Source organism: Cetorhinus maximus, chromosome 5 (assembly GCF_964194155.1).
Source record: "Cetorhinus maximus chromosome 5, sCetMax3.hap1.1, whole genome shotgun sequence".
Taxonomy (NCBI): domain Eukaryota; kingdom Metazoa; phylum Chordata; class Chondrichthyes; order Lamniformes; family Cetorhinidae; genus Cetorhinus; species Cetorhinus maximus.
In genome coordinates, this window is record NC_135883.1 from 25,825,015 (window position 1) to 25,850,062 (window position 25,048).

At 40.0% G+C, this 25,048-nt stretch overlaps 1 protein-coding gene across 4 annotated transcripts in view; it reads right to left on the reverse strand.

Moving 5' to 3' along the window:
- Positions 1 to 2,675: 2,675 nt before the first annotated feature.
- The window catches only part of lpin1a (lipin 1a), an 85,600-nt gene continuing 63,227 nt past the window's right edge, over positions 2,676 to 25,048 (reverse strand). For all 4 annotated transcript variants that reach the window (XM_078541603.1, XM_078541601.1, XM_078541604.1 and 1 more), the window contains 8 exons: positions 21,258 to 21,325; positions 18,750 to 18,891; positions 16,385 to 16,533; positions 16,179 to 16,265; positions 13,358 to 13,510; positions 12,674 to 12,788; positions 9,739 to 9,842; positions 2,676 to 4,832 (listed from right to left, as the gene is read on the reverse strand). In XM_078541603.1, the coding sequence (XP_078397729.1) occupies positions 4,673 to 4,832; positions 9,739 to 9,842; positions 12,674 to 12,788; positions 13,358 to 13,510; positions 16,179 to 16,265; positions 16,385 to 16,533; positions 18,750 to 18,891; positions 21,258 to 21,325 (978 nt within the window). In that variant the 3' untranslated portion in view covers positions 2,676 to 4,672. The remainder of the gene's footprint in view (positions 4,833 to 9,738; positions 9,843 to 12,673; positions 12,789 to 13,357; positions 13,511 to 16,178; positions 16,266 to 16,384; positions 16,534 to 18,749; positions 18,892 to 21,257; positions 21,326 to 25,048) is intronic.

A 25,048-nucleotide genomic window follows, 5' to 3' on the forward strand; every position in this document is an offset into this window, starting at 1 on the left:
GTATACACTGAAGTAGTACAGCTGTTCTTATAGATGAAACAATTATATTCAAGATATATTCCCATGAAGGGAAAGGTAGGGCAAACACCCTTGTTCAAAAAAAAGATGTAAAGATAAACCTAGCAACTACAGGCCAGTCAGTTTAACTTCAGTGGCGGGAATGTGTATGGAAACCATAATTTGGGACAAAATTAATAGTCACGTGGGAAAATACAGATTAAATAAGGAAAGCCGCCATGGATTTGTTAAGGACAAATTGTGTTTAACTAATGTGGAGTTTTTTGATGAGGTAACAGAGAGGGTTGATGAGGATATTGCTGTTGATGCAATGTACACGGACATTCAAAAGGCATTTGGTAAGGTGCGGCACTACAGACTTGAGAGCAAAGTTAGAGCTCATGGAATATAAGGGACAGTGGCAACATGGATATTTTTGATAGATGCATTCAAAATCATGAGGGGTCGGGACAGAGTAGCTAGGGAGAAGCTGTTCCCAATGGTGGAAGGATCAAGAGTCAAAGGGCAATAGAAGCAATGGAGACATGAGTGGTTAAGATTAGGAATGCACTGTCTGAAAGCATGGGAGGAGGTAATTGAGGTATTCCCCTATTGATAAAGTCCAGGACGCTGAATCTTTAATTTTAATTAAATTTAAATACCACCGGCTGCCATGGCGGAGTTTGAAGCAATGTCCCAGAGCATTAGCCTGGCTCTCTGGAATATCAGTCCAGTATCATAGTCCCCTCAGAGAAATCCCAAGTTGTTTGGATGAGATGCTTTAAGAATCTATCCTTGGCACTCACCTCTCCCTTGTCTTTATTTTGAAACCATCATCAACACACACAAGGCTGGAGTTTGGAGGTACCATGGTCCCTGCTTCCACGGCTAAAATGTCACAGGGGGAAGCCTGCCCACAAACCAGGTGGCTAACCCCCCCAGGTAATTTCCAATGCTGAGAGTGGTGTTAATTTCTTTCAGGCGAGACTTCCACCATCACCTTAGGTTGCAAGCTGATTAGCTGGCAGCTCCATAGTCTCAGCAGCTCTAGCTGGGAGCGATGGCCAAAGCTGGGATTACAGGTAGTGCCATCACACTGAGGAGCCCAGGTCTAAGTCTGGAGTTGGAGGTCTCAGCGAAGGGAGTTGGAGGGCTGGGTTCAAGAGGCCAGGGGGAAGTGCCTCCAATGGAAATCCAGAGGAGGTCCCCCTGGCCCTTTGCAATGACACTAGCCCATGCAGCTAAAGCTGCCAGGCTTCCTGCATGGCTTAGGCCTCCCCCATCTCAGGAATGAAAATGAGGCCCTTAACAGGCCCCATAAGAGTCTCAATAGGATCAAGGACAGGCAGGTCGCCCGACACCTTCCCTGCTGCTGTTTAACTTCAGAGGGGTCAGGGGAGGATGAGTAAGCAGCAGGAAGTCCACCTACTGGATTTTACTTCCCCCCTCCCCACTACAAGTGCAAAATCCAGCCCATAGGGCCAACTCAAAGATGACCATCAACAACATCCAGCTCTTCCTCACCGCTCTCTTGATCCTTTTCATACTTCAACACTGGCAGGCTTGTTTGTCCAACGTCCAATCTAAAAAGCAAGGATAATTTTCCCCAGCTATACATTGGAAAAAACAAAACTACCATCTTAGAACCCCACCCAAGACCCCTCACCATTGCCAACAACTCCACCACTTCCCTGACCACTGTCTTATTCTAAACCAGACTCGGCATTATGGTCAACCCAAGCAGAGTTTCTAACCCCACATTCCTTCCGCCTACTTCCATCTCCGTATCACTTTCCTCTGTCCACATATCAGTTTTATCAGCTGCTGAAACTAATTAATGCTTTGATGCAATTACTCCAGTGCTCTCCAGCCGGCCTCCCCATCTTCCCGATTCTGCGATCTTCAGCCCATCTAAAATTCTTTGGCCTGTATCCGATCCTGCACCAATTCCTACCCAATCATCCAAGTTCGTACTGTCCTACACTGGCTTCTGGTTCCCCAAAGTCTCAAACTTCAAATTTGTTTAAATTACAGGTACAGTATCCTTTATCTGTAAATCCAAAAACCATACATCCATAAATTGCACTTTTTTTGAACCTCATTGACCTATAGCGTGGCAAGTCCCAACATGACCCAACCAACATGAACATTGCCGGCCACACCTGACCTTTAGCGTGGGAAAGTCTAGTTGACAGAGGTCTCTAGGTACCCTGTATTTATGATTTAGTGGTACATCTTATTTTTCTAGCCATTTTTACTTTAAACTAGATTTAGGCTATTGTAATGCAAGTAGGCCTAGTCCTAGACACAGTATCCAAAACAGAATTATCTGAAATCCAAAATGCGATCAGCCTCGAGGATTTCAGATAACGGATACTCCCCTGTACTTCAAGTCCTCATTCCACGCTATTTCAACCCCCTATTTTTGGTTCTTGTACATCCCCCTTGCCCTTTGCTTATTATTGGAACCCCAGTCTAAAAAATCCTCTGCCTTTCCACCACCTTCTCCTTGAAGAAACTCCTTAAAATGCATATCTTTGACTAACTTTTGATCAACTCTCCTAATTCATCATCTATGGCTCGGTGTCCATTTTTCCTTAAACTTCCAGGACATTTTTCTACATATAAAGGTTACTGTTAAATATAGAGATGTTGTAGAACCAGTGGTAGACACAGTCTTATACATTTTAATATTTTGATTTTATTGACAGTCTTATCTACATGATGTAACATTATTTTACCTACAGTAACAATGCAATTCATTACACAGTGGTTGTCTGATAATTGTACTAATTGTAACAAAACATAACAGATTTGAAAACAAAACTTCAATTGTTTATCTTTCATAGAAAGAAAATACTCTTTACATTATGCTCTGGGCCTGATTTTCCCCCATTTTAGTTACAGCTAAAGAGAAAAAGGCATTGCATCACCGGAATGACACTTTCCAAGTTTGTGACCATAGTATCAGAAAATGAAATATAAAATACAATATATTCAATTATGGATGCATTGTACTTCTGCTTTACAGAGCTCATCTTTGTTGTCTCATTTTACACCTCCCCTCCTCAATCAGATGAGTTAGTACTACCCCTGAATTAAAGTTTAAAAGGGTTTTTGTGTGGAAATAATACATTTAAGTGGAAGGAGCTCAGCTAATTTTACATTGTCTATTGAGATACAAGATTTTCCTTTCTAGGTAAATAATATCTTAAAATGTTTCTTTGCACACAGCTGAAGCCATTTCCAGATTTGTAAAATTTACATTTTGATGGTTGGATATATACTGGACCCAGATGGTTGGAGGAACTTGATGCAGTTCACCCTCCAACTGCCACACTGCAGCTCTTGGCTTGGGTCAGGGAGCACCAAAAGCTGCACAAAAGGGCAGTAATCCCGAATTACTAAAACATGCAACAAGCCTGTAATCCAACTGTATTGATAGAAGTGGCATCTGCAGCCTTACATCGAAGGGAAAACATTAGGCTATAAAACCAAAGTGCAGGAAAATGCTCTGGCAGCATCTGAGGAGAGAGAAAGAGAGAGAGATAATGTTTCAGATCGATGACCTTTAAATCAGAACTCATCAATCTAAAGCATTAACCCTGTTACCCTCTCCACAGATGCTGCCTGACCTGCTGAGCATTTTCAGCATTTTTCTTTGTATTCCAAATTTCCAGCACCCACAGTATTTTGCTTTTGGAAAATATAGGCCACTGTGTTCCAACTATTATACGGAATATAAAAACATCTATGGGGAATAAAAATATAAGAATTGACATCAGTAACATAAACTATTTACTATCTCATCTCCAGAAAATTAAAGCAATTATTAGAAGGTACAATAATTGGATTCATAAATTAAAAAACCCTGCCCCCTCAGAGCAACGTCTAGATCAAATAATAGTTTACAGTCTTAATAATTAATCAGTAATCTCTTGGTAGCTTAGCGAGCAAATGCACAGGCCAGGGAGGTGTGTATATATGCATATATATCAATTGGCTTCAGTGTTCTCTAGTTAGGGAAACGTGTCTGAGGTTTTTGCACTTGATCGTCAAACATCCACGGAGTTGCAAAGATGGAAATGGTGTGAACGCACGCAAATAGCAGCCACAGAACTTTGGCCCAGCAGGAGTCACTGCCCTTGTGAGAGAAAAAGGGGTGGAAGTGTGTGGAAGTGGTGGGAGAAAAACATCTGGTGGAGACAAGTGATTAAGCTACTTTAGCCTTTGAAAGTGCAGTGTTTACTGGGGCATTATGCAAGCTGCATCTAGAGCAACTCGAACTTTAACTAATCAATGCATATCATAAATAGCAACCCATTTGTTGAAGAAAAAATTAATGAATCTGGTTGAAGATCGCAAAATCAGTGCTTAGGAGCAGACAGTGATCTTGAAGTAGCTGTGGTAACAACTTGGAACATGTGTACAGAAAACGTGAACAACAAAAGTTGTTTTTTTTCCCCCCCGAGAAATCTAGTGCTCAAAATGCAACACACCTCTATTAAGTGACTTCACTCTTAACCTGTATCAAAATCCTTACACAAGAACAGTTGGAGTAAAATGCTCAGCAATAGGATAGCAGCTTTCCTATATTACTTTCAGCTTACAACAATGAGCAATGGCTGCTAGCACTTAAAAGGAATAAAAATAATTTTACAATGTGCAGTAGTGTTTAATCCTGATATACTTTAAGGTCTTGATTTTCCACAGTTGGCAGCTGCTCTCTCCAGAATGTGAACTGACTGTAGGTATCTGAACAAGGGAAGTCGGAGGAATGCTCTCTCTTTAGCAGAGGGAACACATGATCAACTATTTCGCTCAGCCTTACGTAACTGGAAGAAGAAACAATATATTGTTATATAAACTAATTACACCATCATATTAAAACATTGAGGTTATGTAAGCAGAAAATTTAGTGTCTTGTTTCTCTGTGCATGCTTCCAAAAATAGTATATCATGAACCAGTTTATGTAGCATGTGCCTCAGTACGACCACGTGCAGGTTATGCCTCTGTTCTGAGAATTGCGGGTGTTGGGTGGTAAAAAGGTAAAGTCAAAAATGACAGTCAGTCAGTCAGTCAAGGTTTTCCTGGTCTGTTCTGTGGTGCATTTTCATTCGTCTATCCCATCTCCTGGTTAGCCCCAATACCATATACAAGTTGGATTCCAAATGAGGAACGTTAGTCCCAACCCTTGAAAGCCTAGTTGTGAAGATGGCAGTTTTGGGTGTTGGCAATAGCATTGCATCCTATTCTTTTCTGATCCAATGGTGACTCTGTCAACCAACACACCAATGTTTTATTCAGATGAGAGTATTAGACTGGTTAATGTTTATAGGGGATGGCATGTCAAAATCCAGAATTAATGCTTGCTACTCTCAAGGGATCAGTGCTTACTCAAATATGAAGCTTAAACTTAATTACAATAGAATGAATATTTGCTAAAGTCGTAGGTTGAGTTCTACCATTTCATTCTGATGAATATTTTGATGATATTTAAATTAAAAACGTGTATTCGTACCCACTGAGAATTTATGAATATCTAGAAATTAAACAACTATTATCCAGTCATAGGTGGAGGTTGGGTGAAAGGTTCAAGCACCAGGAAGGTCGACTATAATGGGATGACTAACAGCTGTGTATGTTAAGAATATTACATTTATAAAATATCCTTGAAGTGCCTTCATTCCATATTTTGCTTCCACAAAGTATTTACAGCTTAGAAATAGGTCATTTGGCCCAATAGATCTATGTCAGTGTTTATGTACATGAGCCACCTTTCTAATCCTTCTTCATCTAAACCCAATGCCACATCCTTCTTTTCCTTTCTACTTCATGTGCTTACCTAAATTCACCTTAAAAGCCTCACTTCATACTTAAAAAAAAATCCAACTTCCATACTCTTGTACAGGCCATAAAATAGTTCTCACTCCCTGACCAGGAAGCACTGACCAATTGTACATTTTTTAAATCTTATGATGCAGTTACTTTAAATACAAATTCACACTCACTATTCAGAATGACTTAGTTCTGAGACAATGTGAGGCGGAGCAAATTGCAACTTCAGAAGTCACAATTTTAAAATAGAAAAGCCATGACTTAAACGTTGGCTTTGAAACACAAGCTATAAGTACGTTGCTGCTTGTGCTTAATTTGTCTGGTGCCATTTTACCCATGTATCATCTTTTATCAGTGTCTAGCTAACTCTATGCTTTCGCCTTCAGGTGAAAGAATGGGATAATCTGGGCTGTAGATTGGCTCCATCTCAACAGACGGAGATGTATTTAGCAGGATAAAATAAGTCACTTCTAATTTTTTGCTGTTAGATCTCTTTTTGCTGAGAAGCTCAATATCTAAAGGGCTCAGCAAAGCTCACCCACAGAGGATAGTTGAGCATAAATACAGTTGAAACTGCAAATTGATTTGGGCCCTTTACATGAAAGCTCAAATATGATCTTTATATACTTGGACTTTTTTTTGAATTTGGTACCAGAGCATGCACTTTTGCACTATTTAGATTTTAAACAGCATTTGCATTGCCACATATATATATATACACTATCTTTATAATGTTAATGGATTTATGTATTGATAGAGAATTTGTTGGAATGTATATTCACAAAAAGGTATAGGGAGTATTTTGTACATATATAAAAAGATTTGTTTGATCTGTATAGATTGTGTGCTGGGATGGAGGGCAGGATTATATTTACTGTAAAAACACTCACCAACATGGGAGTATCAGGAGGAGTATTAGGGAATAGGTGCATATTTTACAATGGGGTTCTGGTGGCTCGCTTCACGTGAAAAGGAGTACTTACCAGAATATCTGAATGCCGACTTTCCATCTATTAATTTCAATTGCTGGAAGTCAAGTGATCCGTGAGTCTACCCTTCCACCACCATCCCAGCCCCACCAACCCCGCAATTGTTCAATCAGTGATCCTACCATACAAAGCTGATCACTAGGAATACCACATTCCTAAATATGTCCCTTTAGAAGATATGTTTTCTTTCATAGGGATGGATTATTTCCATGTTTGCTACATAAGGTGTCGTGTGAGTGTCAAGCTTAATGTGCGTGAGCAATCTGGAGAGGACTGGCATGTCTGAGTTAAATGGTGGGAACAAATGGAACAGCAGAAGAGGAAGGAATACAGACAGTATTGATAGGAGTGACCACCGCACAGTCGTTGTGGAGTCGAAGTCCCGCCTTCATATTGAGGATACCCTCCATCGTGTTGTGTGGCACTATCACAAGCTAAACAGGATAGATTTTGAACAGGTCCAGCAAATCCAGACTGGGCATCCGTGAAGCGCTGTGAGTCATCAGCAGAATTGTACTTGAACACAGCCTGTAACCTCATCGCCCAGCATATCCCCCACTCTACCACTACATCAAGCCAGGGGATTAGCACTGGTTCAATGAAGAGCGCAGGAGGCCATGCCAGGAGCAGCACCAGGCATTCCTAAAAATGAGGTGTCAACCTGGTGAAGCTATAAAACAGGACTACTCGTGTGCCAAACAGCATAAGCAGCAAGTGATGGACTGAGCTAACCAATCCCACAACCAACGGATCAGGTCTAAGTTCTGCAGTCCTGCCACATCCAGTCATGAATGGTGGTGGACAATTAAACAACTCACTGGAGGAGGTGGCTCCACAAATATCCCCATCCTCAATGGAGGAGCCCAGCACACCAGTGCAGAAGATAAGGCTGAAGCATTTGCTACAATCTTCAGCCAGAAATGTCGAGTGGATGGTCCATCTCGGCTTTCTCCAGAGATCCCCAGTATCACAGATGCCAGTCTTCAGTCAATTCGATTCATTCCACATGATATCAAGGAACGGCTTTTAGGCACTAGATGCTGCAAAGGCTATAGGTCCTGACAATATTCCGGCAATAGTACTGAAGACTTGTGCTTCTGAACTTGCCGTGCCACTAGCCAAGCTGTTCCAGTACAGCTACAACACTGGCATCTACCTGGCTATGCGGAAAATTGTCCATGTATGTCCTGCACACAAAAAACAGGACAAATCCAACCTGGCCAATTACCACCCTATCAGTCTACTTGTGATCATCAGTAAAGTAATGGAAGGGGTCATCAACAGTGCTGTCAAGCAGCACTTGCTTAGCATAACCTGCTCACTGACGCCCAGTTTGGGTTCCACCAGGGCCACTCAGCTCCTGACCTCATTACAGCCTTGGTTCAAACATGGACAAAAGAGCTGAACTCCCGAGGTGAGGTGACTGCCCCTGATATCAAGGCCTCATTTAACAAAGTGTAGCATCAAGGAGCCCTAGCAAAATGAGTCAATGGTAATCAAGGGGAAAACTATCCACTGGTTGGAGTCATACCTAGCACAAAGGAAGATGGCTGTGGCTGTTGGAGGTCAGTCATCTTAGCTCCAGGACATCATTGCAGGAACTCCTCAGGGTAGTGTCCCTAGGCCCAACCATCTTCAGCTGCTTCATCAATGACCTTCTTTCCATCATAAGGTCAGAAGTGGGGATGTTCGCTGATGATTGCACAATGTTCAGCACCATTCGCGACTCCTCAGATACTTAAGCCGCCCATTTCCAAATGCAGCAAGACCTGGACAATATCCAGGCTTAGGCTGACAAGTGGCAAGTAACGTTCATGCCACACAAGTGTCAGGCAATGACTATCCCCAACAAGAGAGATTCCAACCATCACCCCTTGATGTTCAATTGCCATTGAACATTACCATCACTGAATTCCCCACTATCAACTTCGTGGGGGTTACCATTGACCAGAAACTGAACTGGACTAGCCACTGTAGCTACAAGAGCAGATCAGAGGCTAGGAATCATGCAACAAGTAACTCACCTCCTGACTCCCCAAAGCCTGTCCACCATCTACAAGATACAAGTCAGGAGTGTGATGGAATACTCCCCACTTGCCTGGATGAGTGCAACACTCAAGAAGCTTGACACCATCCAGGACAAAGCAGCCCGCTTGATTGGCACCACATCCACAAACATTCACTCCCTCCACCACCGACGCACAGTAGCAGCAGTGTGTGCCATCTACAAGATGCACTGCAGGAATTCACCAAGGCTCCTGAGGCAGCACCTTCCAAACCCACGACCACTACCATCTGGAAGGACAAGGGCAGCAGACACATGGGAACACCACCACCTGGAAGTGCCCCTCCAAGTCACTCACCATCCTGACTTGGAAACATATCGCCGTTCCTTCACTGTCGCTGAGTCAAAATCCTGGAACTCCCTCCCTAACAGCACTGTGGGTGTATCTACACCATATGGAGTACAGCAGTTCGAGAAGGCAGCTCACCACCACCTTCTCAAGGGCAACTGGGGATGGGCAATAAATGCTGGCCCAGCCAGTGAAGCCCACATCCCGTGAATGAATAAAAAAGAAAGAAAGAGTGAGCACGGAGTGGGAAACAGGAGTTTGCACAGGAGTTATGATGGATGGCAGGGAGTGAGAAAAGGCAAGGTCACTCAGGGTGGCAAGAGGCAGAAGAAGTGGAGAGTTGTATGACATAGGAGAGATCTGAGAAAGGCATGCTGCTTAGCGAGTCCAGTGAGATATGTAGAAACAAGTGTTTATGAAAAGATAGGCAAAATAATATATTTCCTGGTGCTTGAATGTAAAGGACCTAAATGCTATATGCAAAATATTTGAAGTAATCAACAATTTATTTAAAACACAATTCGCCTCTAATAAATTAAAGAAATGAATGTTCACTCACGATGATACGTTCGTCTTTGCATGCTCCTGTATTAATTCACCTTTGGGATTGACTGTAAAAATTCTATTTATTGGGACACCAACTTGTTTATAAGAGTAAACATCCTGTGGAGAGGGGGAAATAAAAAAAAGTGTTTATAATCTTACATCATTTTGTAGCGCTTTACTTACATTTCTGTGGTACAGTTCTATTGCTGCAGACTGAATGTTTCTGATGATTTGTCACACGCTTGGAAATTGAGTAATTCAGAATGCAGTTTGTAGGGAAAAATTATAATACAAATGGATAACTAAATGGTCATAAAAAACTGAGGTGTTAAATACTTGGCAGCAAGTATTAAAAACAGCCCTAGCAAAATCACATATTTCCTAAAAACTATTCACCATGATGATGCGTTGAGAGAATTTCCTCAGAATTGAGAATAGACAGGCACAGAGGAGGTTTCTCGAATACAAGTCGAGAAAGCTCCTGATTTCCTGCAATGCCAGCTGTTCTGACTCTTAGTGGAGTTCTCCTGTGTCCCTGCTGTGACATTTGTTCTGAGAGGAAGCCAAGGCTGATAGTGACAAGTCAGTTCCAAACAGCCAGAACTGCCTGGCACTCCCACACGTTGAACACAACTTCTGCTACAGCCATGCTTCTGTCATAAGAGAAAGAGGTAGAGAAGTAGAGCGAGAGGGAGAGAGTAAGGGGTGTGTGTGCGCGCACGCGCGTATTTCAATGTTTTAAAAGACGGGCAAACAACATTTCTCACCGGCATCAATCTCACCCACCATTCTTGCCGCGTAAGTATTTAAGAGAAAAGAAACAACTATATTTTGAGATGCTGGGATTCCCTAAGGAGTGCTGCAAAAAACTGGTTGAAGTGGCTAATTTTATACATGGTTAACAAATGTTAAATCTGTTTTTAACCTTGCAAAGGAAGTGACAAAAAAATAATAAAATTTTAAATTTAACACTGTCTAGCAACATAGAAGAGCTTAACATCAGTAGAGCATATTCTCTATTACAAGCAAAATATTGATATGGAAGTTAAAGAAACTATTCCAAAATGTTGGAAAAGGCACCAAATAAAAAAAGGGCCAGAAATCAAATTTTCAGCATCGGTGTTTGCGGAAGGTGGGGCGGGGGGGAGGGGGTGGTGGGGTGGGGGGGAAAGAGAGAGAGAGAGAGAGAGAGAGAGGGGGTGCTGTGCCAGGGGGGCGGGGGGGAAGAGACATAAGTATCCCTAGGAATTGAATCTTATATCTTCAGCACAAATATTCACCTTCAGAAATTTCTAAATCCACCCCTTGCCTGTTGTTAATATAAAAGTTAACAGACACCCAACATAAATCAATGTTCACTCAAACATAGTGCTCAAAACAAAGATAAATTCCTCATTTAAATAAGTAACAAAATAGAAAATAGACATCGTCTTGAGAACAGAAACAGAAGAGATAAAACATGGCACGTGGACCAAGAGGTGTCATACTGCAACGCCAGCAGTTATACCGGATCACACTGTGCCCTCCAGTTTAGTAGGGCATTTTTTTTGCATTTCACTAGCACTTAGGAAATTATTTCTTGAGCAAAGTAGCTAGGCAACAACTCCAGGAGATGAATCTAACATCATTCAGACACCACTTGAGTTTATTGGGGAAGATTAGGAGTAGAAAACTACACAGTATCTGCATTGCCAAAGGGGACAAGGTAATTGGGAAGAAAAATATGAGGCATCTCTGAGCAATTAACATAAGGTTATATTTTTTGAGAGCTACACGGTGAGAGTGGAGGGTTAGAGATGGGGAAGGAGGAACTTAAAGAAAAAACAGATCAAAATGTTGCGATAACTAACGATTGAGACTTTCAAAGTGTGATGGGGAGTTTATTCAGAGGATGAGGGAAATGAGTTGGGCAGATATAACAGAGGAGACAGATGATAACAGATAATATCACGTACTCAGTTTATTCATCATTAGTCACCTGCTCAACATTATTCCTGAGGAATATGATAACCCGCAACCCTGGGCTCTAACTTCCTTCTAATACATTCCCAAGTCTCAGGACCCTTCTCTCTGCTAGATTTGCAGAGCTTCCCTCACCCTTTGCTATTCTGCTGTCATCATTCACAACCCCTATACTTATTATCACTTCCTTTTTCCTTACACGATCTTCACTTTTGCCATTTAATCACTCCCAATCTCCCTATCACCTAACCTCTTCCTTCTATTCTTTCTGTGCACCCGTTCCCCCCCCATCCCTTTCCCTAACTCTACCTGCTTAAAAGTGGGTCATCTCAAACATCTCCCAGTCTTGGTGAAAAGTCACAGACCAGAATCGGCAACTCTTTCTCCCTCCACACACGCTGTCTGACTTGCTGGGCGTTTCCAAAGTTTTCTGTCTCTTTCACCATTCCATTTCTGTTAATTCTGCCATGCAATTCACCATTTATATCTTACAAAGGGTTTATTTCATGCATTGTATAAAACAAATCTGAACAGACGATTATTCTAATGCCTTATAATTAAGTTGCAGAATTTTAAAATAATTAAAACATTTCACTCAAAATTACATGTCTAACATAACCCATTTCAGGAGACATTTGAATTTTTGCATGCGTGCTTAAGATCTCATGCAGTAAAAAAGACTAGTCATTCTGTACAACTCATTCCTCCAAATTACTGTACCAAGAACTAAAATCGCAGGAGTAAAGTCAGAATAACTTGCAAACGCAATGCAAGAGAAAGAGCTCTACCCAACATAAAAACTTAAATATCTTTGAAATAAAATCTCTCTCACACACACACAATTTCTCCTAAATTTACCAGGCTTAGTGCTATGCTTTTATAAAGCATTGCACCTTTAATTTATATGGCTGTTCTGTTTGGTTACAGCCATACATTCTGACATGCTTCACAGTGTTTGTGGTTCAGCGGACGGAGGTTTGACTTACATTAGATCGGTTTCCAAAAGCAGCATAGAAGGGCTCTTTATTTGGGTAAAAGAGGTTCCTGATGTCTGTTAGGCACTGGATCTTAAACTTTTCCGGCTTCTTTTCAATTACCTCTCTGAAATGAAAAATGATCAATGAATATACTAGGGATAATAATTTAGGAACACACATGAAACAGAATTATAATTGTGAAGGATCAGAGTGGAAGTTTGGCCATTAAAAGTTGGTTTTGGACAAAATAAAAAAAACTTACAACAATCAAAACTTTAATAATCAAAAAGTTGCACTGAGTTGCCTCTTGCATTTTAACATTTGGCTTCTGTACAACAGGTAATAATTTTTAATGGAATTAATGCATCTAATTAAGAACGACATTCAACCATTTGCAGGTTAACAAACCTAAATCTATTCAGCTTCAGCGATCAGTCTTCTAGCACTCAAATTAAATTTGAAAGGGGAAAGTAATCTGTTCAGTCTGAACTGATATTAATAGCAGACACTATGGCAGCAATAACAACACCAACTTGCAATCTTTTGAATACTAGTTAGGAAGAGGTTAAATATGGTCTTCTCATGGGGCCTTGATTCTCTTCATAGTCACTGCAATCGCTGAAAAGATCCATTTTACCTTAAGAATGCAACTGAAAAACAGGACATTAATAAAAGCAATAAGAGGAACCTTACCTGTGCAATGCTGAGAACACACTACTGGGACACAGTAACAAAGGGCCTTTCGGCAACACTGTTCCCTTTTCATTAACCCAGTGCAAATATCCACGAGTCATGTGAGCCATCCCAATAGCACGTGCTGAGCAATACAGGAACTTGTAGCCATTTCTGCAAATGAATTTAAAATATTTATAGCACTCAAATGATTATACAGTCAGCCATTGTGTTTTGTTGATCTTCATTCATGACCTGGGAAACTAAGGAATTTGATAGGAAAATGCAAAACAAGAGGACACGATCTTAAAATCATTTAGAAGTGAAATCAGAAGCAATTTATGACAAAGGATAGTGGAAATCTGGAATTTGCTCACTTAAAAGGCTATGGACGCTGGTCAATTGAAACTTTTAGAACTAAGATGGATAGATTTTTGTTCAGCAAAGATATTAAGGGTTACAGAACCAAGTTAGGTAAATGGAGTTAAGAAATAGGTAACTCAGGGGGGAATTATCCTTGATGTCCTGGCCAATATTTATCTCTCAGTTATCATTTAAAAAGTATCAGATCATTGGCAAGTGGGAGCTTGTTACGTGCAAGTTGGCTGCCAAGTTTCCTACATTAGAACAGTGACTACGCTTAAAATGTACTTCACTGGCTGTAAAACACTTTGAAATGTCAGCGGGTCTGCAAGTCATTGTATAAACGCAAGTCTCCCTTTCTTTTGGAATTCCATTATGGGAAATGCCACAAACCTCAACTCAGTTCCAAGAATTGATAGTATCCCAAACTCCCAACTGATGTTCATTTGGCAAAATCGTATTTGAGCAGGCATTGATAGTTTAAGGAGATGAACAAGTTACAAGAATATAGCAGTGTTCCTGAGGCTGGGTTTTCAGCCTATTTCATACCTACGTGAACAATGCATTTCTCTCAAGAATTGCTCCTCAAATGTTTTATTAATGTCACTGAGATATATGACTGTAACTCATTACGTGATGTGCATTTTCCAGCCAATCCCACGTGTAATGCAGTTCTCATGTCACTAAAATTCTGTCATTCTAATTTATTCTCTACATAAGGCTATGGTAGGGAAATTTTGATATATTTACTTAACTACTCACTTTATTTACAAGGCCAAAATTCAAAGTTCAAAAACATCTTGACCCAAGGTCACCACAACAAGAATTAAATAATCTTCTTTGTTCCTGGTATCCAAATATTTCCTCGCTTACGACCCACACAAACCATTCTAGTTTCCTGCTCTATGTTTTGATTAAAGAATGTCTGTCTATCTTGAGAGATAATTTAATACAGAAAGTACAAAATGCAATTAAATGTTTTATTTTCACTATTGCCATCATTCACCATGAAGAATTCAAACTAAGGAAAGCTATTGTTTTAACAGGAAATGGGGTCAGGTTACTTTAGTAGTTACTTACCATCTAGTGTATTAATGCAGCATTATTACAGAACTCTTTCCTGCTCTCTCTCCACTTACAGGAGATGCTGATACTTGTTGCAATGTGGCTCCAGACATTGCAGGCCCCTCATGTGTCAGGGCACTCAGACCTCATATTATATACATGCATATACACACACAAACACACGTGGATGCACATGCACGCGCGTGGGTGCGTATTAAGTATTCTAAGTGTTCAGTTTTCTTTTCTCTCTCACATCAGATCACATCTGTTGCAGCATAAATAATAGGCCAGAACTTGCCATCAAAAGAACGACGAAACTAAAGGCACTCACCATTATTTAAGCTTGCGTGAGCACGCACAGATACATCTGCGTGATTTATCCACGTATACGCACGTGGATACATCCCGGTGTATATGCACGCAGATGTGTCCATGCCAGCTTTCTGCAAGAGCAACTCAGCTAGTCCCACTCCCCCAACTTTTCCCTGTAGCTCTATAATTTTCCAGTTGATAATTATCCAAATCCCTTTTGAAAGCCATGATTCAAACCGCCTCGATTACACTCTCAGCTCGTGCGTACCAGATCTTAAAATGCATAAAGACGACTTTTCTCAAATTGCCTTTGATTCTTTCCTTTAAGTGTGTCCCCTGGTTCTCGGCCCTTCTACGATTGGGAATATTTGGCCCTAACTACTCTGTCCAGACCCTTCAGGATTTTGAGCCTTTATCAAATGTCCTCTCAACCAAGGAGAACAGCTCCAGCTTCTCCAATCCATCCACGTAACTGAAGTTCCTCATGCCTGGAATCATTCTCATTTCCAGAATTGGACACAATGCTTCAGAGTAGGCCAAAGCAGTGTTTCATAAAAGGCTCACTATAACCTCCTTGCTTTTGTACTCCAAGCCTCTATTTATAAAACCAGGATCTCATATGCCTCATTAACCACTTTCTCAACCTGCAATGCACACATACCCCCAGCTTCCTTTGCTCCTGCACTCCCTTTAGAATTGTATCCTTTATTTTACATTCCCCCTTCTTGTTCTTCCTCCCAAAATGTATCACTTCACACTTTCTTTGCACTACATTTCATCTGTCATGTGTCCAACCATCTAACCAGCTTATGTCTTCCTGAAGACAATCACAAACCTCCTCACAGTTTACAAAACAAAGTTTTATGTCATCTGTTAATTTTGAAACTGCACCCTGTACACACAAATCCATGTCTTTAATATAGAAGAAAAGCAGTGGTCATGTATGTAGTATTCAGATGCTTCAATGATCAGTACTGGTATTTTCTGTGATAGCCTGCATGGATTATAAACAGATAAAAAAACAAACAAATACACTGGAACATCCAAGAAACAATTTAACAGGATGATTGCAGAATTCTGTAAAAGTAACTACAAAACTTACTGGCTAACTTTGTGATACAGTTTTGCGATGCCTTGATGCGTCCAATCCTTACCAAGCGTAGGTAAAATGTGACCCAAGGCATCAGATCTGTACAAGTATAAAAAGAATAATTGTTCAGAGTCCTATTGTCTGTTTTCAGAAAACAAATTGTCTCTACTTCAAACATGACTAATAACCACTTGGGAGTACATCAGATCAACACATACCTTGTAATTGTTCCATCAATATCCGAAATAACAATTTTGTCATTCCAGTTCCAGAGGTAGATGGTACCTTCACAACGACATGTGCCTTGGTACTGTGTTGTGACACTAAACACAACATCATTTGGACCTTCCTTTAGTTGGAGACTTTTCTGTGAATTCAGAGAATATGGCTTTATTAACCAACTACTGCAACACATTCGGTGTCAAATGGCTTTGCGTCCTGTGCTCTCTTAAAATGACCAGTTTGTGCACTGTGGTTTGATCATTTCATATTACATACAGTAAAAAGAGTGAAGTCACTATAACAACAAAAGAACAATTGACTCAGTTTAAATGAAGTGGTGTGTATGCCCACAGTACAAAACTGGCCCATCTAACATTAGCAAACTCAATCTTGGAGACGCAGTGTGAGAAAAGTGCAAGAATTCACACTGGTCCAGGCAAGGTGGTGTAGCAAAACAGAAGGACACCTAACATTGTGCTTATTTCACACCTGTCAGGAGGATGTTCAATACGGAGACAGAGTGAGAAAACTGAACAGGTTTATGACAGAGAGCAGGAGGATTTTTCTTTTTTACATAAATTGTTGGAGGCAGTGTAGTTACGAGAATAAAAAGTTCACAAAAAAAAAAGCTGGAGTTACACCATATTACACAGGGAATTGTGTGCTAGAGCTTCTTAGAATGGGCCAGATGTATCACAACTTTAGCATGCTTGATAATTGAGTTGTCCCACCACATTTACAAATGACATGCACACGAAACTGTTTTGTGCGGTAATGTAATTGCATCCCAGACAGATGCAATATTTTAAAAAATAAGCCAATAATAAAGCTTTATCCTACAGCATTTCTTCAATAGACAAGCTATCTTACATACTTTGCAATGATATGGAGTATTACTTAGAAATAACAACACAGAAACGAGCTGTTCAACTCATCAGTGCACACTGGTGTTTAGCCTCCACGTGAGCTTTAGTCCCAGGTCCACATGCCTATCCTGTTGCCATATCCCTTTATTCCTTTTCCGTGCGCCAGCCAGCTAACCAATTCTTAGAAGTTGGCATGATCTCTGCTTCAATCCCTCGCTCCTGTAGTGCATTCCACACCTTCAAAATCCTCTGTGCAAAAATGTTTCTCCTGCTTTCTGTCCTAAATCCCTCAAATTTAATTTTGTATCCGTCTCCCTCAATCTAAACTGCGCAACTACTAGGAATAATCTGTTTCAGTTTACTCTGTCTCATCATAACATTAAGCAACACAACTAAATCACTCCTTAATCTCCTTTAGAGCCCCAGTTTTTCAAGTCTTTCATCATATTGGTATTTCCTTATGCCTTCCAATTAACCTCAAATAACCCAATGGCCTCTTCTCTCAATTAATATAAATTAACAATTCGCTTCTTACCCATATATTTGTAGAATACAGTTTGTTAATATTATTTGGAGATTCTCTCCTCATTGTCCCTCCTTGGTTTTCTTATCCCTTCCTTAATGTCTTTCCTCATGTTCTTGTATCCTTACATTTATTTTTAAATGATACCTAGAGGACTTGTTTCCCCACTTCCTCTATTTTAGCTTGTCTCTAACCTTCATTTATCTACAGCATTTCAAAGCTTGAAGTAGTTTCCTTTTAGGAAATTGAAAATGATCTCTAACTGTGCAGTTAAGAACAATTTTCAGAGTTTCAGTTCACATTAATAGGTGACAACCGAATCCGGTCAGTTGTATCAGATGAGTACTTAGACCTCGTCCTTTTAAATATTAAGAAATTTGCTTTTTAAACAGCAAGGCAAGTGCAGAATGCAAGAAAGCTGGATGCCTCGAGGGTCAGAATGGTGGCCATAACTTCAAATAGTTACGACTCAGAATGTCCCACAGTTATTGATGTCTATGTTGGTCCCCATTTCTATATTCTAGTAAACATAAAATTTTAGTTACAGTCCACATCAGCATAATTTAAACTCTCTTGCATTGGGTGAGTTAATACATTTCTAATGCCCTAAGTAATGCAATGAATAAAGTTATTTAGTTCCCTGTGGCCCATTGTTGCAGGATCATGCTGCAGCACCACAGCAACCTACCGAAGATGGAACAGGTCATATGGATCAAAGCAGGCTTTTGAGTTGTTTGAATCGAGCAAAGTCGCACGATAAATGAAAATTAGGTGCTAAATATAACCACGTGTCGTTTTACCATATAGCAGTCGGTTGAAACTGATTTTTTGACAAGGTATAACTGAAAATAAATAACATGATGGCAGAGTCCTGGTTCAATAATTAGCAGGTAGCAGCCTATATCACTGATTTTAATACAGATCACGAGAAACTTTATCCAAACAACATGCAATAAAGCATTTTGTACTTACAAGTTGGTCAGAGCTGAGTCGAAGAGATTTCACATACGAAATATACGATAAAGCTGACAGGTTGTGATCTTGCTGGCCTGCGCTACAATTTTGGGTGATCATTCTAACATCTTCATCACTTGACGATGATTCATCTTTTAACCTAACAATTTGAAATATACACATTTATCATATTAAAGGAAACCAAGGTGCAAGCCCCCCCTATCCACCTCCACTTAGTCACCAATAAATGAAAAGCAACTCGCTATCAGCTCTGTTGAAGGGTCATTCGGACTCGAAACGTTAACTGTGTTCCTCTCCGCAGATGCTGCCAGACCTGCTGAGTTTTTCCAGGTATTTTTGTTTTTGTTTTCACTATCAGCTATCATAGCTCCACATTTTAAATCTGCTCCTTTTTCATTAAACTGGCAAGTTTCAGATATCACAGGGCTGGCAGTGTTTATCAGAAAGCAAAAAATGTCCCTGCTTTAAAATTATACTCATTAGATCAATGAAGGATGCATCATTGCGCAATTCTATTCCAGAATATAATGTCAAAAGAACTGTGCATACCCTAAAGTTGTATAAATGGTCTTTGTTTCATATTAAATAGGTATCATTAAATGGTCATTTTTAACGTGAAAGATTCTGGATACAACTCAGTGGTACAATGTACAGTAATTCCACACTTAGTGTTGCAGTTGCATTTCTGAAAAGTACATTCAAGTGAATCAGATTTCCCATTACAACCAATGTAAAAGCTGTAGTTATGTTGTTTTTTCTAATGAGGTCCTACAGAACCTAAAACATTATACCCCTGTGGGTTGATATACTGTACATTGCTAAAATCTTATAGTCAAAAATTAAGTAACTTAAAATTAAATTTAAAAACAAAAGAAATATGCCAATGTTTTCTACTTACCTCCCACTCACCGCTTCCCTCTCCCACCCTGTCCTGCTCATTGCTGCCCTCTCCCAAACCCTCACTGTGAGTGAGGGCTCAGGAGAAGAGTGGCGAGAGGGAGGCAGTGAGCAAAGGAGTGAGAGGAGCTGCGGGTAGGAGGGTCGGTGAAGAAAGCAGCATGCGAGATTCAGGGAGCATGGGAGAGAGTTGGGGAATGGGAAAGGCCTGTGCAAAATGGCGCTGGCTGGGTCACGCCAGGCTATGTCAGCTCTGGTGCAAAACGACACTAAAGCAAAAATCCCAACGCTAAGTGTGCGTATCTGCACCATTATATCCACAATGCTATAGCGGAAGGATGCTGAACGAGGTAACTTAAAACGGGAATTTATCGTACACACTATGGGCAGAAGTTTTTGCTCAGCGGGCGGACGCACGCCCACCCAACCTGCTCGAGCGTGAAATGACACGTGTTGACATCGGCAGAGCCTGCCCGCAGAGCCTGCCAACGTCAACACAAGTCGCTTGATAGTTCGGTCAGCGGGCACACACTGGAGCCAGCAGCGCACCCGCCGACAATTAAAAGACCGGTTAAGGCCATTAAGTAATCAATTTACTTAAATTTTTCGCTGTCCGTCCAATTGGACGACTGGCGGGCAGGTGAAAAGGCTAAGCGACCTTTGCAATTTTTGGAAACCTCATCCATGGGTGGGATAAGGTTTCCAAAAGCAAATAAAATCTTTAATTTTTCATTAATAATATGTCCCTGCTCATGTGACAGAGTCTTATGAGGGGACGTTTCATTTTTAAAAATATATATATATCTCTGTGCCTCAGGGAGATTATGAAGCGCTCATTCACACGCATGTTAATTGGCTGCCAGCGTGAAATCGCGGCCCGGTGCCAATCGCAGGCAGCGGTTGGCTTCCCAACCGTCCCCGCCCGCCCCCACCTGCCAAAGGCAAAATTCTGTCCTATCTTTTGGATGGTACGACAGACATTTAAACTTGCAGTCGCTCAGTCACAACATTGAGGTGACATACAACACAGGGGCCAGATACTGCCATAGAAAGAAAGGGTAATGGTGGAAGGGAATGAAAAACCAGTGAATCCAGACTATTCTCACACCAATTCCTAGTGATCATTAGTGATAGGCAGTGGCCTATGTGCCCAGTCTTATTTTCCCCTCATCCAATGTTCATATATAGCGTAGGGAATCAAAGATTGGGAAATCAATACTAAAATAGAGAGTTGGGCAGACCAGGTACCCAAGAGCTGCAGATTTCTTACTCCAAACAAACAATTTAACCTTGTCCATAATTCGGAGGGTATGATGAATAAGTGTGTTTGAAGGTTTAATAGATTTCCTTCATCGCGTTTTAAAATATTCACAGCAGTAATTTACATAAAATAAATTCCTCAAGGTATTACATTATAAATAATATTTAGATAATTTGTAAGCTGGAAAGAACATTTCGTCCCAGAGGTTTCAATAATTCATTGAAACGTCTGTTCATATTGCCTTAAAATAAACATGGTTGACAGTTCTCTACCAGTGACAGAAGGAAAAAAATTAAAGGAACGTAGTTAAGAGCAAGAATCAAATCAGAATTTCTACAGCTTATTACCTGCTTCCAGGGTGTGCAGATTGCTGCCTTGTATCCTGGCCACTTCGAATCTGCTCGGTTTCTGGTTCCTTTAATGTAGCAATACAGAATTTAGATTTACGCTTCATCTGTCAAAAAGTGGTAAAGCTACACTTCCTGCTTTAGTTTATTACAAATAAAAGTTTTGTATCACTATCTCATCAGTATTACATTCTTCCAAGAAGCAGATTAAAAAGAATAGATCCTCAGGTTTCCCCTATTGAAAGAGGTTTTTAAAAAATGAATACATTATTTTGGCAATTACGAAAGTGGGTCATTATGGACAGTACATCCTAGTCAATGCCAAGTGCAGTATTTTGTGATAAAAACAATGCCCATGAATAGCACTAGATTATGCAAAGATTTTCAACCAGCTCTCCATTCACATTGTTAATGATCATGGCCAGCACAGCTATAGTTGAGTGCAGTTGAAAACAGGGATTATATCTGAGATCCATGAGCTGCAGTGAGATTTTGTGTGTTTTTGCTAAGTAGAAGGAAATTCAAACTAAGTATTTGAACGAACATTTAATAAAAATATATACCCAACATTTTAATAAATATTCCAATACTCCCTTTTCCCATTGCTCTCTTTTATTGCCCATGTTGTGAGTCAGAAGATAATGATTATGCAGATAGTTGTAATACAGATCATGAAGGAGGTTCCTGTTGGCTAGTTTTAGAGCTGATACTTAATCTCATAGGAGCTTGCAACAGATGTTTATTGCAATAATATGCAGCTGTGTGTTTAAGACTGCAAAGGGTGGAAACCAATGCAGATTCTAATCAGTGCTTTTGCTTGTGCACACTCTACACTGATCATTTTGCTAGCAAATAACCAGCTGAAGTTTGCCTCCAATGTCTATCAACTGCTCACTTAATACCACATCCCAATCCTATCCAATGATTTGGGAGAGAATTTCAAGAAAGAAATGTGTGGTGCATCCCCCTTTTTCTAAAACAGTAGAACACATCAAATGAGCTTCTTTTAAATAGCGGAAATCAAAATATGGTATTCTTTAATTTCCACAACTGTGTACAGAAAATTAATCAAGTGAAATTAGACCTAATTAAGGGGTCCTAACTTATAACTGAAACAGTAAGTGAAAAACATTTATGGCGCATTTCCCACCACCATCTTGCCGTTTTTCTCTAATCTCAACATATCAAAAAGGTATAAAATTTAGATATAGAATATTCACCATTAAAAGAGGAAGAAAACCTTTCAAACTGTTGCTCAAAATGTAACTCGCCTGCACCACCTGGTGTTCATGGCTTACAAAGCAGCTCAATCTCCTTTTACTCGTGACGTTTAATTGTGACATCTCAAATTTTAAATAGAGTTCATTTTAATTTTAAAGTGACGTGCAATTCATATGATGAATGTCAACCCAAACCCCAGTATTTTTTCTAAAGATGAAGATTTATCGCATGAACGACACTTTTCTAGGGTGCATCGCTGGAGTTGGCTGGCTATAAGAGTAGGTTAGTAGTTACTGGTCTTAGTTACCTTCTAATAAAGTAAAGATACAGTGCAGAGGAATCCAACAGATTGTCTCCCTCCAGAAACACGCCAAAAATAAATTGAGAATCCTACATATAGTTTTAATGATTCTATATATGTTTTAATTAATTGTGTTCACTTTGTCAAAATCTTAAAGAAACGTTCAGCACCTTAAAAAGAAATTCCTCAGTTAAAAAAAAAAGCTTAAAACAAAGTATTTCCAATTCTATGATCTCCCATGTGTCGAGTAAGAATGATTGCTAAACTAAGCTGAAAATTCCAGGCTCAGAGATAGCTCTCCCTCTTTGAGGCTTTGAGCTTTTTCTCTTTGGCATCTATAAAATCCAATCTTGGCATATACATTCCTTGATCTGGAGTCACTGCAATGTTATTTATTATCACGGTTAAGAAGTGAAAGTTACAGAATAAACATCAAAGCACCATTTCATCAGGCCAAACATTTAAACAGAAACTTAGAGTAAACAAAATACCAGTAAGTCCAGATCTCGACTTTCATGGAAATAAAAATTGGTTGGTTTTTAGAAAGGGTACTAAGCTTCAATGCTAGTGTTATGATTCTGTTAGGGGCCGTTAACATTTAAAGAAGAAATCTGAACAACCGACAGTTAGCCGACAGAACTACATTACAAGATTTCATGTTTTAAACAAAAACAAACCAAGTTCTTTTTGATATACAATAAAGCAAGCACTATTAACTTAACACTGAGGTTTATGAAGACTTATGCTATAAGCTGAGCTCTAATTTCTATTTCCCCCTCAAGAGTTCCCTTATCTTATGAAATCTTTTAAGGCTCATTCACTTTTCCTGGGACCAACTCAAAAGATATATCACAGCTCTCTGGAAATCACTCTGATTTCTTTTCAGTGTTCCTGCTATTCGCCAATTCCTTTACTGACCTCACGACTCCGAATTCAGCAGCTCCAGCCTGATCCTCCCTGCAACTCCTGTGCAGTGGCTTAAAACATCAGAATACACCTTTGGTTTCCAATAGCTCATTGCTCTGGTTTCAAACTGCAGCCAAGCTGATTATTTCCAGAACTCCAACAAGGTTGACCGGTTTTCACTGAGGGGGTTACCGTAGATTTCCTCCTTTACGAGCTAAACACTTCTTCTAATCATTTTCCCCTTTCCAACTTTGTCTTATACTGACTAGCAGCTCTCAATCAAAGGCTGCGCCATAGGTGATAAATCTACAGTTTACCCTACCTCGGGTGTAGGTCTAACACTAGTCGTACACTCAGGTCACAAGTTGAATAAAATGCCCCAAAGAGTCAATCCCAATCAAATCAAATTAGTGGAGACCTTCATTTAGAGGCTAATATGAGTAAGTACTGAACAAATAAGAAATTGAAAAATAATTTATTTTATAGGCTATTTGTGTCAATTTACTGTGTCACCTTTATTAAGATTGTCGACTAGCTGCCTCCTTCTGTACATTAGGTCTTTGTTCTTTCAATGAGCATGTTAATTAGTGCTGTAGTCAAATCCATCTTGAGAGGCATAAAGTCATTTCCATGCTGAACTAATGTCTAGCATTGATTTGCATTGAACATCATCAAGTTTTTTTGTGATATTAAAGAACTGTTCAATCCCCAGTTTATGCATTGCAGCTTATTTTCCAAGCATATTGATCCAAACAGTCTATTTGCAGAAATTGGACTTGTGTCAGTATTGATCAGAAGTGAATTCAACAGGAAAAATGACCACTTTAATTTGTTTTGATTTAGGCTTCACCCGGGTGGAAATGTTGCAAGTCCATTAACTGACACTGAATACATTTTCATTGAAGAAAAGACTGGGCTAGAACACAACCTAAATCTTAAATGTTAAGATGTCTGGATAACGTAGTCAGGAAAGTTTGTTTGGATTTTGAACTCCGCACTGCTGGCCCCAAACAGAAAACCCAAATTCTGTTCTATTTAATGCCACAGAACTTTATACTATACCAAGGTTAAACTGAATACATGGCAGTTCACTGGATTGCAGGCAGTATGGTGAACCAGTGCTGTTTTAAATGGTGCACAGCCAGTGCTCTCTGCGCTGTTCATTGGCTGCATACATCAGTAGGCAGCCCAATATTGCGAGTAGCTACCAGTACTTAAAATGGGCAGCCTGTACGTATTAAAGTGCATTGTGACTGCAAGAAGTGAAAGTCCTTTGACTATTGCAATATATATTTGAACAATGGCTGAACATGTGAGAGAATGGGCACCAAGGTTTTCAGACATTGCAAGTCTTGGTGCAAAA